Source organism: Lathamus discolor, chromosome 2 (genome assembly GCF_037157495.1).
Source record: "Lathamus discolor isolate bLatDis1 chromosome 2, bLatDis1.hap1, whole genome shotgun sequence".
NCBI lineage: Eukaryota > Metazoa > Chordata > Aves > Psittaciformes > Psittacidae > Lathamus > Lathamus discolor.
In genome coordinates this window covers 74,912,579-74,926,787 of record NC_088885.1, presented here as the reverse complement: position 1 = coordinate 74,926,787, position 14,209 = coordinate 74,912,579, and the positions used below count along the sequence as shown (strand labels likewise).

Below are 14,209 nucleotides of genomic sequence, written 5' to 3'. Positions count from 1 at the left end.
AAGCAGTCCTTCTTGTGCCCCAGAGAGATGGGGTTTGTGATTCAGACCCTGTGCTCTCACCCACCAACCAACCATGCAGTGGAAAGGTTCATATGCTTAAGGAGCATGGCTGGACCCAATGCTCTGCATGAGAATCTCTGTGCTTTCACCTGGCAGGTTTCATTTCCCAGCCATGGTTCTGGTTCTCATTTTAACAATACTTTATTTCAGCAATTTAATAAAATTTTAACAATATTAAAATGCTCCGAAATGTTTTAGTTGAAAACAGAGAAAAATAAATAAACCTCTAAAACCTCCTTGTTGCTACTGGCCTTCCAAAGGCTTATGGTTTTTTTTTTCTTGTTTTCTGAAGAACTGAGACCCTTTTACTCTGACAGACTACTGTGTAGCACCAGAGGGAAGGCTTGGCAGGTAACACATGGGGGCAAGAAAAAGTCTGAAACCTTCTGCACCTCTTGGTACAACTAACACACCATTAGAAAGCACAAAGAGAGGCCCAGGGCTCCCCAGTATGACATGGTGTTGCTCCCCGTACAAAATGGAAACAGTACTCTGGGGCTTGCCGTACATTCCCATAGTAAGTGCCTTATCTGTACCACCGTACTTTGCACAGTAATGGAAAATAACCCTCCTGTCTCCACCTCCCTGGAGATCTTCCTCTATGTATAACACAAAATCACAGAACACCTGAGACTGGAAGTTACCTCTGCCAATTGTCTACACCAAGATCCCCTCTTCAAGCAAAGTCAGCTACAGCAAGCCTGCTGGGTTTTGAATATTTCCAAGGACGGAGACTCCACAGCCTCTTTGGGCAGCCTGACTTTATCTCCCTCCCCATAAGCAAATGTGTTTTCTTATGTTTAAATAGAATTTATGCTACTTCAGGTTGTGTCTATTCTCTCTTGCTTAAAGCATTAGAGAAAGTCTAGCTCCAACTTCTTTTCACCCTCCCATCGAATAGGTTATGCACCTGGATAAGACCACCCTGCACTTTCTCGTCTCCAGGGTAACAAGTGCCATGTGGGCTACAAGCTCCTGTCTAAAGAAGCTTGACCAGACACCTCATTTTCTTCAGACTGGGGAAAGAACACAGTCCTACAGGACAATTGAGAGAGAAACCACCACTGATAGGTACAGCAACAAGGTCTGCAGTGGCAACTAACTAAACAATCACTGGCAGTCACTCTGAGCCAGACAAACATGAAACAACCAAAATACTCCTTTGTACTGGCAAAAGAGCAACAGAGTGGAGGGGAAATCAACTCTTGAGTTCTGTGTGGGTTCTTGTGATTGGATTGTGCTTTGGTCTGTGAGCTGACCTGCACTTCATATCCTTTTGGAAAGGCTGAAATGCCCGAGTCTGTTGGTTTAGGGACAGCATCACAATGAAATGCCTGTCAGCGTAAAGGACACCAGAGCCTTAGCTGACCTCTTTCTTGGGACAAGCATTGTTGAAACGACATGTGGCAAAACACATCCTTTTGTTTTTGTGTGCATTACACAGCTGTGCTAGAAAGAGCAATCCATTGATTTGCCCAATAAAAAATAGAAATGCTAACAAAAACTGTAACCTGGCTTGTGTATTGGCATGCTTCTAGAGGAGTGTACTGCCCCTTCTGTACTGCAAAACAAAAAAATTCCTTTCACAGAATCATAGAATCATACAATGGTTTGGGTTGGAAGGAACCATGAGTATCATCTAGTTCCAAAACCCCTGTCCAGGTCAAAGACACCTTCCAGTAGACCAGATTGCTCAAAGCCCCACAACCTGGCCTAGAAGGAATGGAGATTTTAGCATCAAAGCCAGGATGGTTATAACTGATGTGCACTCTTCCTTCAATCTTCCTATGATTCCTGCATCACCTTTTCTCCTAAGGTGCTCTGCCTCCCTCTTTAACCCTTAAGAAAGATGTTCCTGTGCTCCAGCTCTCATTAATGAATATATTCAACTAGGAATTATTTTTTAAAAAAACATGCCATTGCCGACAATATAATGCTACAGATTGGCTGCTGTGAAACAACTGTACTGGCTTCTAAGTTACAAGCTGACTAGGATGATCCAAATGGGGTTCAGGTAGATGGTGCATAAATGCCAAAGTGACAGACTGCACTGCTAGACAATTTGGCTGTCAGGAAAAAGGTTCAAGTCATACTGAAAAGTCATAACTGACAGGGTAGAACATATTGGCTAATCCTCTGACTTCTGAGCTGTAAAGTATACAACAATGGACCATGGCCATGAGTGTTAAAGCCTGTTTGAACACAATCAAAGCAGTCTTAAGCAGAAAAGGCAGAAGGGGCAGCAGCCACAGGAATAGCTTGCATTTTAGAGAGTTCTCCCGGTTGTGTTATTAAAAGTATTCAGCATTGTACAGACACATTCACCTATTCGATCTGTCTTCCTACCATCATGGTGATACCATTTTCAGATAAACGGGGCTTAAAACAGTGGTGGTGTACCATTTATGTATCACTCCTGTGAGGGAATAGCTTACTGTCTTTACAACAGATTTGCAGTGATGAGTGAGCAATGTGAGACAAGGGCTAAACACCTTTCCTCAAAAGCACGCTTGCCGTATAACTATGGCTGTAGCAGACAAGCCTGTGTGTGTGTCGTTGCACCTTGTAAAATACTAGTAGTATGTAAATGCGGCAGTTCAGACTGAGCTCTTCACTGTTACTGCACTAGCATCTTCAGCTTAACAGGACTAACAAGGACTGCCTTAGGGAGAAAGGCATGGACAGTTCAGAGGCTTTCCACTTGTATAGACAACTAAAAGGGTTAAAGAGTCCACCTCTTTTTTTTTCCAGGAGCATGATTTGTTTTAAACAATTTCAGAGGCATTTTGTGTATTGACTTTGGATTTCTGTTTTAAAATCACATGGCACTCAGAGAGGTCAAAGCCGTTTCTTTTATTGTCTGTTCATTCTTTCATTTCAAAAGAATTATGTGACTTTTCTGCTTGCTATTGTATATTATGACTGTCCTGCAGACCATGAATGTTTTTTCAGCTGTTTTGTTCACCTGGTGTGCCATGAAGTTACTTATGAAAGATCTGAAGAATGGTCTTCATATGCACAAAAGGCACATTTTGAACCTAGCATCTGGTGCTATGACCTGTGGAAAAGAACAAACTCACCTTAAACTATTCCTTAAAATTTTAGCAGTGAGTTTGAATCCTTTTCTGGTTGTTCAGCCTGGAGAAGGCTCCAGGGAGACCTTAAAGCAGCCTTCCAGTACCTAAAGGGCTCTGCAAGAATGATGGAGAGGGACTTTTTACAAGGACATGTAGTGACAGAACAAGGGGAATGGCTTTAAGCTGAAAAGGGGGATATTAGATTAGACGGATTTCAGAAGACATTCTTTACTTTGAGGGTGGTGAGGCACTGGCACAGGCTGCACAGAGCAATTGTGGCTGCCCCATCCCTGGCAGTGTTCAAGGCCAGGTTGGACAGGCTTTGAGCAACCTGGTCGAGTGGAAGGTGTCCCTGCCCATGGCAGGGGGGTTGGAACTGGATGAGCTTTAAGGTCCCTTCCAAGCCTAACCATTCTATGATTCTATGGTACCACCCGACTGGGATCTAAATATCCTGATGCCTGAATTTAAAAAGCGACCTCAACCCTTGTTTCCCCAATACATCTTTCTTCAGCTCTGTAATACTTCTCTATACAGATGCTCTGAATATTACCTTTGAAATTAATTTTTATTCCCACAATATGCTCAGTGAAGGTTTTGTTCTACTGATGTGTTGTACAGACTGTGACTATGTCTGAGTTCCTTGAGTTAGGTTGCTGTAGGATAAAAAGCTGTGAAACTGAGGTCTGTGAAACTGTGAAACATTGGCACTGGGCAATTACATGCATGTTTTTGCAGAATAATCTTTTTCAATATTATTGAATTTGGCAACTAACATTTGAAGGATGTGCTCTTTCTCAAGTTCCTTGGTAGCAGAAGTTTCCCCATTCTTCAGCAAGTGCACTGTATTCTGGTTGGAAGAAAGACCAGTGATGTTGGTAGTCCAGCCAGCAACAGGAGAGAGAAAAGCTGCAATAACTATAGTGTGGACATACCATAGCAAGCAGTCCTGCAGATGCTGATCTTAATAAACTTTTTGAGTTAATAGAACAAAGACTCTGAAAGGGAACTGGTCTGTCAGTACTCAATACAGAGGAATAACTAAGAAATAAACTCAAATTCCTTAGAGACTTTTTCTCACATTTTATATTTTCATGAGCTATGCCACACTATTTGCTGCCATTAACAACAAGTTCCAATTAATAGCTTTTACACTATTTTTGCTTCAGCTATTTCAATATGATCCTTCATTTTCTGCAAGGTTTCATGTACTATATGAATAAATCTCCCATTCTGGACATGTTACGGATTTTAGTGGAAAAACCTTTCATTCAGGCATTCAGTCTTTTTTTTTTCTAAAGAATGGACTTATTCCAAGTAAAAGTACACACCTGACATTGAGCTCCATCCATCATTTTATTTGTTAAACACAGAACAGGCAGCGTGGGGCGTGTCACAAAATTACACATATATTCCCAGGAGTTCGGCAAGTCTGCACCAAGTACAGCGTAGAAGCTGTACTATTACCTTTGCAGGTGAAGCTGAAAAGGTAAGCACTTCTTTTGATGATGATTGAAGTTCTCTTCTGCAATTTAAGAAAAAATGGTCTGCAGCAAATATTGCAAAAAGTTTCGTTGATGTAACCTCCTGTTTGTGACTTTCAGTGTTAGTTGAAGAAACAAATGATTAAAGGATGCCTTCTGCTGAAACCTCACCTCACTTTCACATGTGTTCTCCATTACTTTACTGTTTCATATTCTACCATGCACAAAAGTCAAAGTATTTGTTTGTATGAACTAACATTTTGTTTAACAGCTGTTTCATGTTGAAAGCTGGTGATACGCTGTGACAGCCTTTCTTCCTTTTTCCTCTGTTCCTTTTTCATTAAGGATTAAAAGACAAAATTGAATTTGCTTAAATTCCAGAGGGTGCAACTAAAGCTCACTTGCAGGTTTTATGGATATTCTCTGAATGAAATTAAGGAATGCAGTGTGCTCAGGTGACCCCAGCATACTGCAACTCTGTATTATCTTTTAGTCACATTTTCTAAGATGAAAGAGAAAACCTACCACCCTAGCAAGGTTCTCTCTGTTTGTGCCAACATGTGGGAAATTTTAAGAGGTATAGATGCTATACTGTTGTATTAGACTTTAGAGTATTGTATTTTCTATTCTGTGTTGTCTCCTTTATTAAAAAATAATTCCCTCCAGCGTTATACAAAATGTGAGGTGCTGAAACTACAGGGAAAATTTTACAAGGATGTGAGGAAAAGGGCAGAAAAATACTTAAATACAGAAGATATGAAGATCTCCGCAAATTAAACAAAAAGCTGAACAAGCACTGTCTTATTAAAGGGTGTATTTTATGGAAAAGGTGATAAAAAATTAAAGAACACTTTTTTAAAACAGTGAGATGCTATTAACAGTGTGCCTTTATAATCCTGTTTAAAGAAATAAAAGTAATGTTGCTAATTTTGGGGGCCTCTGACAAAGTCGGTGGTGTAAGAATCTAGCTTCTGTTTACATTAGGCTAAAATCAGAATAAATCTAGCAAAACTTATGCTGTTGTTTCAGACATGTACATTGTATACTGACATTAACAGCAGTCTGGATCATAGAGGGCTGACCTATTCATCTCTTTACTGATCTTAAAAGTGATGTTAAGAATGATAGTGAAGAGCCTGATTTGGAGTCTCAAAAAATCCATGTTGATCTTTTTTTTTCTTAAGAGACAAGAAAAGACTGTTAATATGCTTCTTTCAAGGTAACTAACATTCTTTGCAACGTTTTCAACAATACGGTGTATGTATACAGAGAGGGAGAAATCAAGTTTCAGATAAGAGAATCACCAGCTTACGCATAATCGGTACCTACCCAGCACTTTCATTGCTCACGAATCCAAAAGCACGCCTGCCTTTTAAATCCACGCCACTGGATTCTGTTTGTTGCAAAGAAAAACCTTGTGCACCAATTTCGGGGGTTGAAGTGTACTGACTTTCTCGCATTACCATTAATGTATTTCAAAGTAATAAGCCAGACTCTTTCTGTTTTCTTTAGAAAACACTGATTTCACAATGGGTTCCATCAGTGAAGCAAATGCAGAATTTGCTTTTGATGTATTCAAAGAGCTGAAAGTCCACCATGTTAACAACAACATCTTCTACTCCCCACTGAGCGTCTTTTCAGCCCTGGCCATGGTCTATCTGGGAGCAAGAGGTAACACTCAGTCTCAGATGGAGAAGGTAAGTTACTTGACATGAGTGTAAAGTGACCTCTGCTTGTGCTTGTTGCTCCTCCTAAGTAATATCACTGAAATATACTAATCACTGATGAGCTTCTCACCTGTTTTAATACACAAGAGTAAGCCATAGTTACAAAATGGAGAATTGGATTGAGAGTTATTCTGAGAAAATACTAAGGAAAGTTGCATATTGTCACTATAAGGGGCAGTTAGTTTTGACTTAGGAAAAAAATCTCAAGAACAATAACAAAATAGATTAGCAGTCATCAAATTTCATTATATGATTTTTTTTTTCTGAATTCTGATATCTTCCAGATACTGTAATTAGGGCTTTTTTTGTTTTGTTTTGTTTTTAATATATAAAAACCACAAACCCCAGGAAGAAAGGAATACAATTAGCAGAATATGTAACTCATTTAATTCTAGACATCCAAAGAAAAACTCATCTAAGGCAACAGTAGTATTTACAGTTCCCAAGAAGGCCACAGAGGGTATAAACCAATTGCAAGCTCACTTGTGAATTTTTAGTTCATCTGTGTTTTCAGTTCACAATACTTTTTTTCTGAGCCAACAACTCAATGTTAAGCATCATGTGTAAATCTCAAATTCACATAATTCTTGGTCATGTTTGTTATTTCTACCACTGGCGTTTTCTCTTGCAGGTTCTTCACTTTGATAACATTACAGGAGTTGGAGACGCTATTGACTCTGAGGTAGAGAAATAACCTGATACTCCTTTCTGTCTGATTTTCTCCTCAGAACAAAACAGTTTCAGACCCTGTCAAAAACTACGGTAATATTCTCAAACCAAGAGTGTCAGTAACACGAACACAACTGCACTCTTACAAAACTCACGTTTCAGGGGACTTACCTTGAGAAGGATGAACAATGCACTACCACCACAGCACCTGCTGTCCCAAAAGTGACAGTCCTGTATCTGTGGGGGAGGATTCCATTGCAGAATGACTCTTAACTTATAGGGACAACCCTTTAAGGTCTTATGTTATAGCAGGGGCATCTTAAGGTCTTTTCCAACTCTAACCATTCTATGATTCTATGATACTACAAGAAGAAACTAATGTAATGTGTCTTCTTATTTTCATGTCATCACCTCAGTGTGGCACTTCTGAATACATCCACAATGCATTCAAGGATCTTCTCTCAGACCTCACCCTGCCGAATGCTACCTACTTACTGAAGATTGCTGACAAACTCTATATTGAAAAGACATACCCCATTCTTCCGGTGAGTTGCACTGGGACCTGATTTCTGCAGGATTCCCCATAAAGGCCCTGTGACTCCACCCTACAGAAGCACCACCATCACCAGCCCGCTGCTGTTGATGAAGAAGTGGTTGTGAGCCATGAGGGGAACTTGCTCAGAATGAGTTTGAACCTTCCTGTGGCTGTTATATGGAAGTCAGGCAAAAGTATAATGGCATAAAATACGCCCATGTTGCAGCAGTCATAGAGAGTAATCAAGATAGCTGTTCATTTGCTAGAATATGTCTCTTAATGAAAAATTTAACTTTTAAGGGAAATGAAAAATATTTTATGGCTTGAAAGCATGAAGACTGAAATTGTCATATTTGCATTTTTTTTTCAAGGCCAAATTATCAAATCTTCCCAGTGAAAGGAAGCTTTGGTTTTGGAATCTAAGAATGTAAGAAACACAGTATTAAAAATAAAAATCAGTCACAAAGACAGGAAACGAACATTGTTTGTCCTTAAAAATGTTTATTAAACTGAATGTGTTTTAGTAAAATTATGAAAATATTTAAAAATTTATATTTAAAATCTTATCTTAAAAAAAAGTGCTGACCTAAGTATTTGAAGTAATCTTTCTTATAGAGGTTTAAGATTCAGTCACAGGAAGACAGCAGTGACTGATGTTCAAACATAGAGGCATAGGTTCACTGTTCTTTTAACCATTCTGCTTCATTTCAGTCTTGCATTTCACATTCACACATTTTCAAGTACTCATCTGTCTGACAACAGCAATCCTTCTGCTTACAGGAATACTTAAAGTGTGCTAAGAAATTCTACAAAGCAGGGATGGAAGAAGTTGACTTCAAAACAGCTGCAGAGGAAGCAAGACAGCTCATTAATTCCTGGGTGGAGAAAGAGACAAATGGTAAGGACTGAAAAATGGGTAGCAGATATTTTCCCCCACCTACTGTAATCTATACCTTTGTCTTCCTCTCCTCATAATGTCTAGGAAAAAAAGCAGGTTGCTTATTGCTTATTGTTATGAAAACAAAATTCCACAAAGTAGCACCTCTCCATCCCCATGCCCTTCATTGCAGTTATTTGTGCACACCAGGTGTAACTTATCACTCTCTGCCCTGACTCTTTCTTAAAGGACAGATTCAAGATTTCCTTGTGACAGGCTCTGTCGACCCAGATACTGCACTGGTCGTTGTGAATGCCATTTACTTCAAAGGGATATGGAAGACAGCATTTAAAGAAGAAGACACTCAGGAAGTGCCCTTCAGTGTGACAGAGGTAGGAGGGCATGGACCCATCTTCTGGCCAGGACAGCTTTTGGCTTGCACAGCCAACCTGCTACACATACAGCCTGTTGCTGTCACAGGTTGGGTGATTTAGCTAGGTCGCTCGCTGCTAGAACCTGGGCCTAAGACAATGGGGTGTTTGCATGAGCTGTGTATGACCAGGCTTCCAGGGCACACCAGCATATAAGAGAGGAAAATGGAAGCACAGCTCTTTTTCAAAGGCAGCATGCTTCAAGATCAATTCCCGTCCCTTTCTAAGAGTTTGTAGTTTTGCCTGCTTAAAGAAAAAATCACTCCCCAGTCACACTGTCTCACGTTTGTGTTTCTGCAGCAAGAAAGCAGACCTGTGCAAATGATGTGTCAGAACAGTACTTTCAAAATGGGAGCTGTGCCTTCAGAGAAGATTAAGATCCTGGAGCTGCCGTATGCCAGTGGAAAGCTGAGCATGCTGGTGTTGTTGCCTGATGATGTCTCTGGTCTGGAGCAGGTATGGCCCTGTCATGGGAAACAGAAGAGGTACCAGCTCAGTGGGACCTGGCTGCCACCAGATCTTTTGCCGTCCATTTACATCCCAGCTGCCTACCCCATGGCTGTGCTGAGCAGGTGGGGGAGCACAAAAGCCCCCAAGTGCTACCAAGTGCTCAGGCTGAGACTGGTGTCTTAGAAGAGCACTGGGCTCAGTGCTCATAAAACAAAAGTAAAGGAGAGTAGTGCTATTATAGCCCTGAATCAGTTATTAAATGCATCGGTCTCCATCAGGTACCAGAAACAGACATGCTAGCGAGATTTTTTTAAAATCTTGAGTGATTTCAGTCTTCCAGAAGGGCACTCGAGCGTTTGCTAAGCAAGAAAAGCTTATCTGAAGGGAACTAAAAAATCGAAGTGGCGAGGAAGACCGTACAGGAGCTAGCTAAAAGGAAAGTGGGAAAAGCACTACTAGAAAGGAACTAAGGTGAGGGAAGTGATCAATAAAATATATACCAGGAGGAACAGCTTTTTGATCTGGTGAGGAAATATTCAGATGACAACATTTTGGAGAACTTCATTAAGACAGATGATACATAGGCCATAGTCAGGAGGAAGCATACGATATAAGCAAATATATTTAAGATAAGTATCAGTTCTATTGTGTACACAAAGTAAATGAAAAACATAGTAGCAAGTGGTATAAACACAGATGTTAAGGCGCTTGCACTTTCGTCTCAGGCATTTCATTCCTGCCTCTCTTTGCAGCTTGAGAAAAAAATCAACTTTGATAAATTTACGGAGTGGACCAGTCCCAGCGTGATGGAAAAGAAGAGAGTGAAAGTGTACCTCCCGCGCATGAAGATCGAGGAAAAATACAACCTCATAACTGTCTTAAAGGCCTTGGGTATGACCGACCTGTTCAGCTCTTCAGCCGATCTGTCTGGCATCTCTTCAGCAAAGAGCCTGAAGATATCAGAGGCCATCCATAAGGCTTACATGGAAGTCAATGAAGAGGGCACTGAGACGGCTGGTTCAGCAGGTGTGACTGGAGACATCAAACAATCTTCTGAGTTTGAAGAGTTTAAGGCTGACCACCCTTTCCTTTTCTTCATCAAACATAATCCAACCAACATCATCCTTTTTGTTGGTAAATATTGCTCTCCTTAAGAAGAAAAGGAGCTGGAAATAAAGCTTGTCTTCCCCTCAGAAACAGATCCCCTTTACTGTAGGATTGTAGTATAATCTCATCCCTTCAATATGTTCTCCAAATGGAAAGCCTTCAATATCTAGTGAGATGTCCTTGAAGAAGTGTATGACTTTTCAGATGTTTAGGTGCAGGTATTTCTGCTCACACCACTTGTATTCAGGACTTATACCCAAGATTGAATGAGAATTTCAGGAGGCAGTTTGGGAATATCTCCCATCACTGTTGAATAACTTGAGAGACAGGCTAGTGTTTTGATTTTTGTGTGAAATACTCCCACTTTAATTGACAATCCGGTTTCTCTATAGGATGTTAGTGAAAGAAACACAGCTTTCAGAATAACCTAATTCCTTTATGGACAGCCACCACTGAATTGATGCCCGGGCAACTTGCAGACATAATTCTGTGCTTTAGCAAAGCATTCTTCTTCCACTAATGCATGTGGGCTTCTTTGTGCTGCATGTCAGTATAAGGCTGTGCCTCTCTGTGCCTGTGTCTGTCTCTCTTGTTCTGAGGAAACATCTAGAAAGTCCACCATTTCTTCATAGATTATCATCTCCAAATACAATATCTTCCTGACTGATATAATTTTCCACCTTCATTGCAGTGACATACCATTGATTTTGCGAATGTTAATTGGTGGTCCTTCTATTTATTCTAATAAAAGCATTGCAAAATAAACATGTCATTGTCATTACCTATTCTGGGTTACTGCACCACACAACCTGAAACATATGACATAGTGGGTAGTGGGACAGAAGTGGGTTAGAATAGGATTCGGATCTTATTTTCAAAACCAGAATGTACCCGTATAGCCACTAAAGAGCTTTTGAGCTCAAGCAAGGTAAACCCTATAGCTCCTTTTCTTACCTTCAGCTTATGTCCGTATGGCACATCAATAACTAATTTTGCTATTGTATTCCCAGACAGCTTTAAAAGATTTCCTCTGTGAATATATCAAGGTGATGCCTAAGAGATATAAGTTCAAAAACGTGAGGGGAGAGTCTTAAAAGGTGGACTGCTTAAGCTCTCTATTACCCACAATAATCATGGGAGGAAATATTTCTTATTTCTTTTTGATGTAATATTCCTCTAGGACATGTTATTTCCTATGTCACGGTTTTGCAGGTTACAGTTTATCCAATTGAAAAGATTATTAGTGTTAATTGCTGAGTTAAGCAATCTTCCTTCTGCTGGGACACACACAGAACTTCAGTTTTCAGTATCAGTATTTAAAAAGTGCTTACAAAAGGAGAGACATACATGGCAGATTTTGGAGCTGTCTCAACCATTTGCAATGTCAGCATTAAATATAACTTGAAATCATGCTGGCAGCAGGGACACACATTGTCATAGCTCCTACGAAGTCTAGTTTATGGAACAATTGCAAATACTGGTCTTCCCAAGACAGTCATAAAGTGTTAGCTACAGTTAGCACAAATATTGAAGCAAAAACGGTTTTCAAGAGATATAGCATTTCAAGGTTTACTGTGTACGCTATGTTCTGCTTCCCTCATAGCCAAAAGCAGTCAACAGAATTTTGCAGCAACTAAAAAAAAGAAATGGCAGGACTTGTAAAGTATTGCAGCAGACTGTGTAAGCTCATAAAACTGTTCTTAAACTGAAATCAGCATACCTGTCACTCTGCACTTCCTATGTACAATGACAATAAAACTATCAACATTTATTATGGAAGTATTTATTACATAACATGAAGAAAAAACCCAGCTATTCTATTGTTCAACCATTCTTCTGCTCAATGAGTATTTTAAAGCAAAGATATGGAGAAAATAGAGGCTGAAATGGTGGCTTCCTAAAACTATACACGAGAGGGTTTTTCAAGGCACAGGATACACCTAATGTTCGTGTTGTGCTACAGAACTATTTGATTCATTTTAATCTGGGCCATTAGGTGTCACTATGGGTACAAATTGATGCCTATCAGTCTTCTGAAAGACAGGCACCTGTTGAAAACTAGGTTTGGAAGCTCAACGTAGGTTCTAATTTTGTCCTTATTTTATTCCTCCTGCAAGCAGATGATTCTGGTTGATATACTGAAAATGTCATGCAGTGGCATTATGCTTGGAACCCAGTAATTTTTAAGAAAAAGAAAAGTTGTTTGGTGAAAGTCCAGGGTAATTTTTAAGATGTCTGCGTCCTGAATGGAAAAATAATATCACAGTCAAATACTGTAGAAGGGATAGAGTTGTTTGGTTTATTAAAGAGAAAACTTCCTCCATAGGGTCTAAACTGAGATGTACAAGCAAAGCTGAATAAAATCTACACCCCTGCATCAATGGCTGGGCTCAGAATTGTGCCTGTACATTGCTTGTCTGGGCCAGCAGGACTTGCTATAAAGGCTCTGCCATGATAAATGTGGCTACTGCAGCCCTCATGGGGAGCAGCTCTGCAAATGACAGGATGGAGGGTGTTACACATGATGAGGGAATAGCAGCCATGAGGGGAAACACTGCCTGCTGCTTCTGAGCTCTGAAGTCCATGAGGAATTTAAAAACATTAATCCCAGTTCCCACAAAGTCCAGGTATTGTCCAGTAATCCTTCTGTTCCCTGGCAGCATGAGTGAAGTTGGTACATAAATAAATTGCCATCTGTCTCTCCACTGCACGCCACTTCCATGGTGTGCTGCATTGTTTTAGATACACAGCTCTGCTAGGGGTCTGTGGAAAAAAAGCAGCCACAAAGCACACTCCTTTTAATGCTGCGTAGGACAGCATTAGAAGTGCTTTGTATACTAAGTGTGCTTTTCCTTATTATGTCATTTGGAGAAGGTTCGGAGCTCACATATCTTCTCAGTCGTTTGGGGATTATAATTGTCTGAGACTACGCCACACTTCTCTGCACATTTGACTTGCACAAAAGGCCTACTTTCTCCTAAGCAAATCAAAGCCACGGCTGAAGGCACGAGTTTGCAGGCAGTATGCTCTGATCATGGGCACCAGAGGAAGAGCACTCACAGAATGTTCTGGACGCTGAGGGGGAAGTTGGCTGAGGCTCCCAAATGATATCTGAGAAAGCACAGTTATACACCAACTCCACCTCCTGCCCTGCCTGCTGCTTCTTCACCAAGGGGACTGGGAACACTGAGTGTCACAAGAAAGCTGAAAAGCAGGAAGCAGAGAAAGAGAGGTTTTGGATTGAAGTTGAGTGTGGGGAAGTGGGATGAAAGGTCTGTTTCATAGTTTGTCACATTGTTTTTTTCAATACCTGAATCAAAACCAGTAATTTTATGTTAATCAGCAAGAAATCCTGTGAAACTCCTCAAGTCAAGACTGTTGCCAGCAGCAAAAGCCCATGTCAGCTGAGACCTGGCATTTCAGTCTCTGCCAGAAGTATGTGGTAGGTGCCTGTCTCCAGGCCTGCTTCCTGATGGACCTCAGACCAAAGCCTGGTAGCCTTGTCTTCAGGTCCATCTCTTTTCCTCATAAGTGAGTGGGTACAAGGATCTGAGTGCGCTTACAAGCCTTTAGTGGTCCTGACCAGCTGCACCTGGAGCCTCTGCCCACACGTATGGATGCAGGAGCTCTAAGCTGACGTGGACTTTCAGTCCCTCTCTGTGCTGCATCAGAGGTGTTTCAGTCTCCAGCTCAAACACAGCTGTGTCCATGCCTAGCCAAGGACTCCTAGTGTGACCTTGGCCCTGCCTTGTGATCACTGGACCCGAGGCTAGCTCTGACATGTGAATTGAC

At 40.8% G+C, this 14,209-nt stretch overlaps 1 protein-coding gene across 2 annotated transcripts; it reads left to right on the top strand.

Annotated features, from left to right (window-relative positions):
• The first annotated feature begins 6,150 nt into the window (after positions 1-6,150).
• On the top strand, positions 6,151-10,464 carry LOC136008371 (ovalbumin-related protein Y-like). Of its 2 annotated transcripts, none has more exons than XM_065667494.1 (7): positions 6,151-6,318; positions 6,980-7,030; positions 7,434-7,562; positions 8,333-8,450; positions 8,679-8,821; positions 9,161-9,316; positions 10,063-10,464. In XM_065667494.1, exons 1-7 carry the CDS (start codon positions 6,151-6,153, stop codon positions 10,462-10,464), a joined length of 1,167 nt encoding a protein of 388 aa, XP_065523566.1. The 2 variants fall into 2 exon arrangements, with proteins under 2 accessions (XP_065523566.1, XP_065523565.1); XM_065667493.1 differs by having other exon boundaries at positions 6,980-7,040; positions 7,429-7,562.
• Positions 10,465-14,209: the final 3,745 nt, after the last annotated feature.

Bases quoted from the DNA above. Each gene is read 5' to 3' on its own strand.
- LOC136008371 (XM_065667493.1), top strand. From the start codon at position 6,151: ATGGGTTCCATCAGTGAAGCAAATGCAGAATTTGCTTTTGATGTATTC. The intron at 7,041-7,428 runs AACCTGATACTC...TCATGTCATCAC, and splicing joins TGACTCTGAGGTAGAGAAAT to CTCAGTGTGGCACTTCTGAA. The intron at 7,563-8,332 runs GTGAGTTGCACT...TTCTGCTTACAG, and splicing joins AGACATACCCCATTCTTCCG to GAATACTTAAAGTGTGCTAA.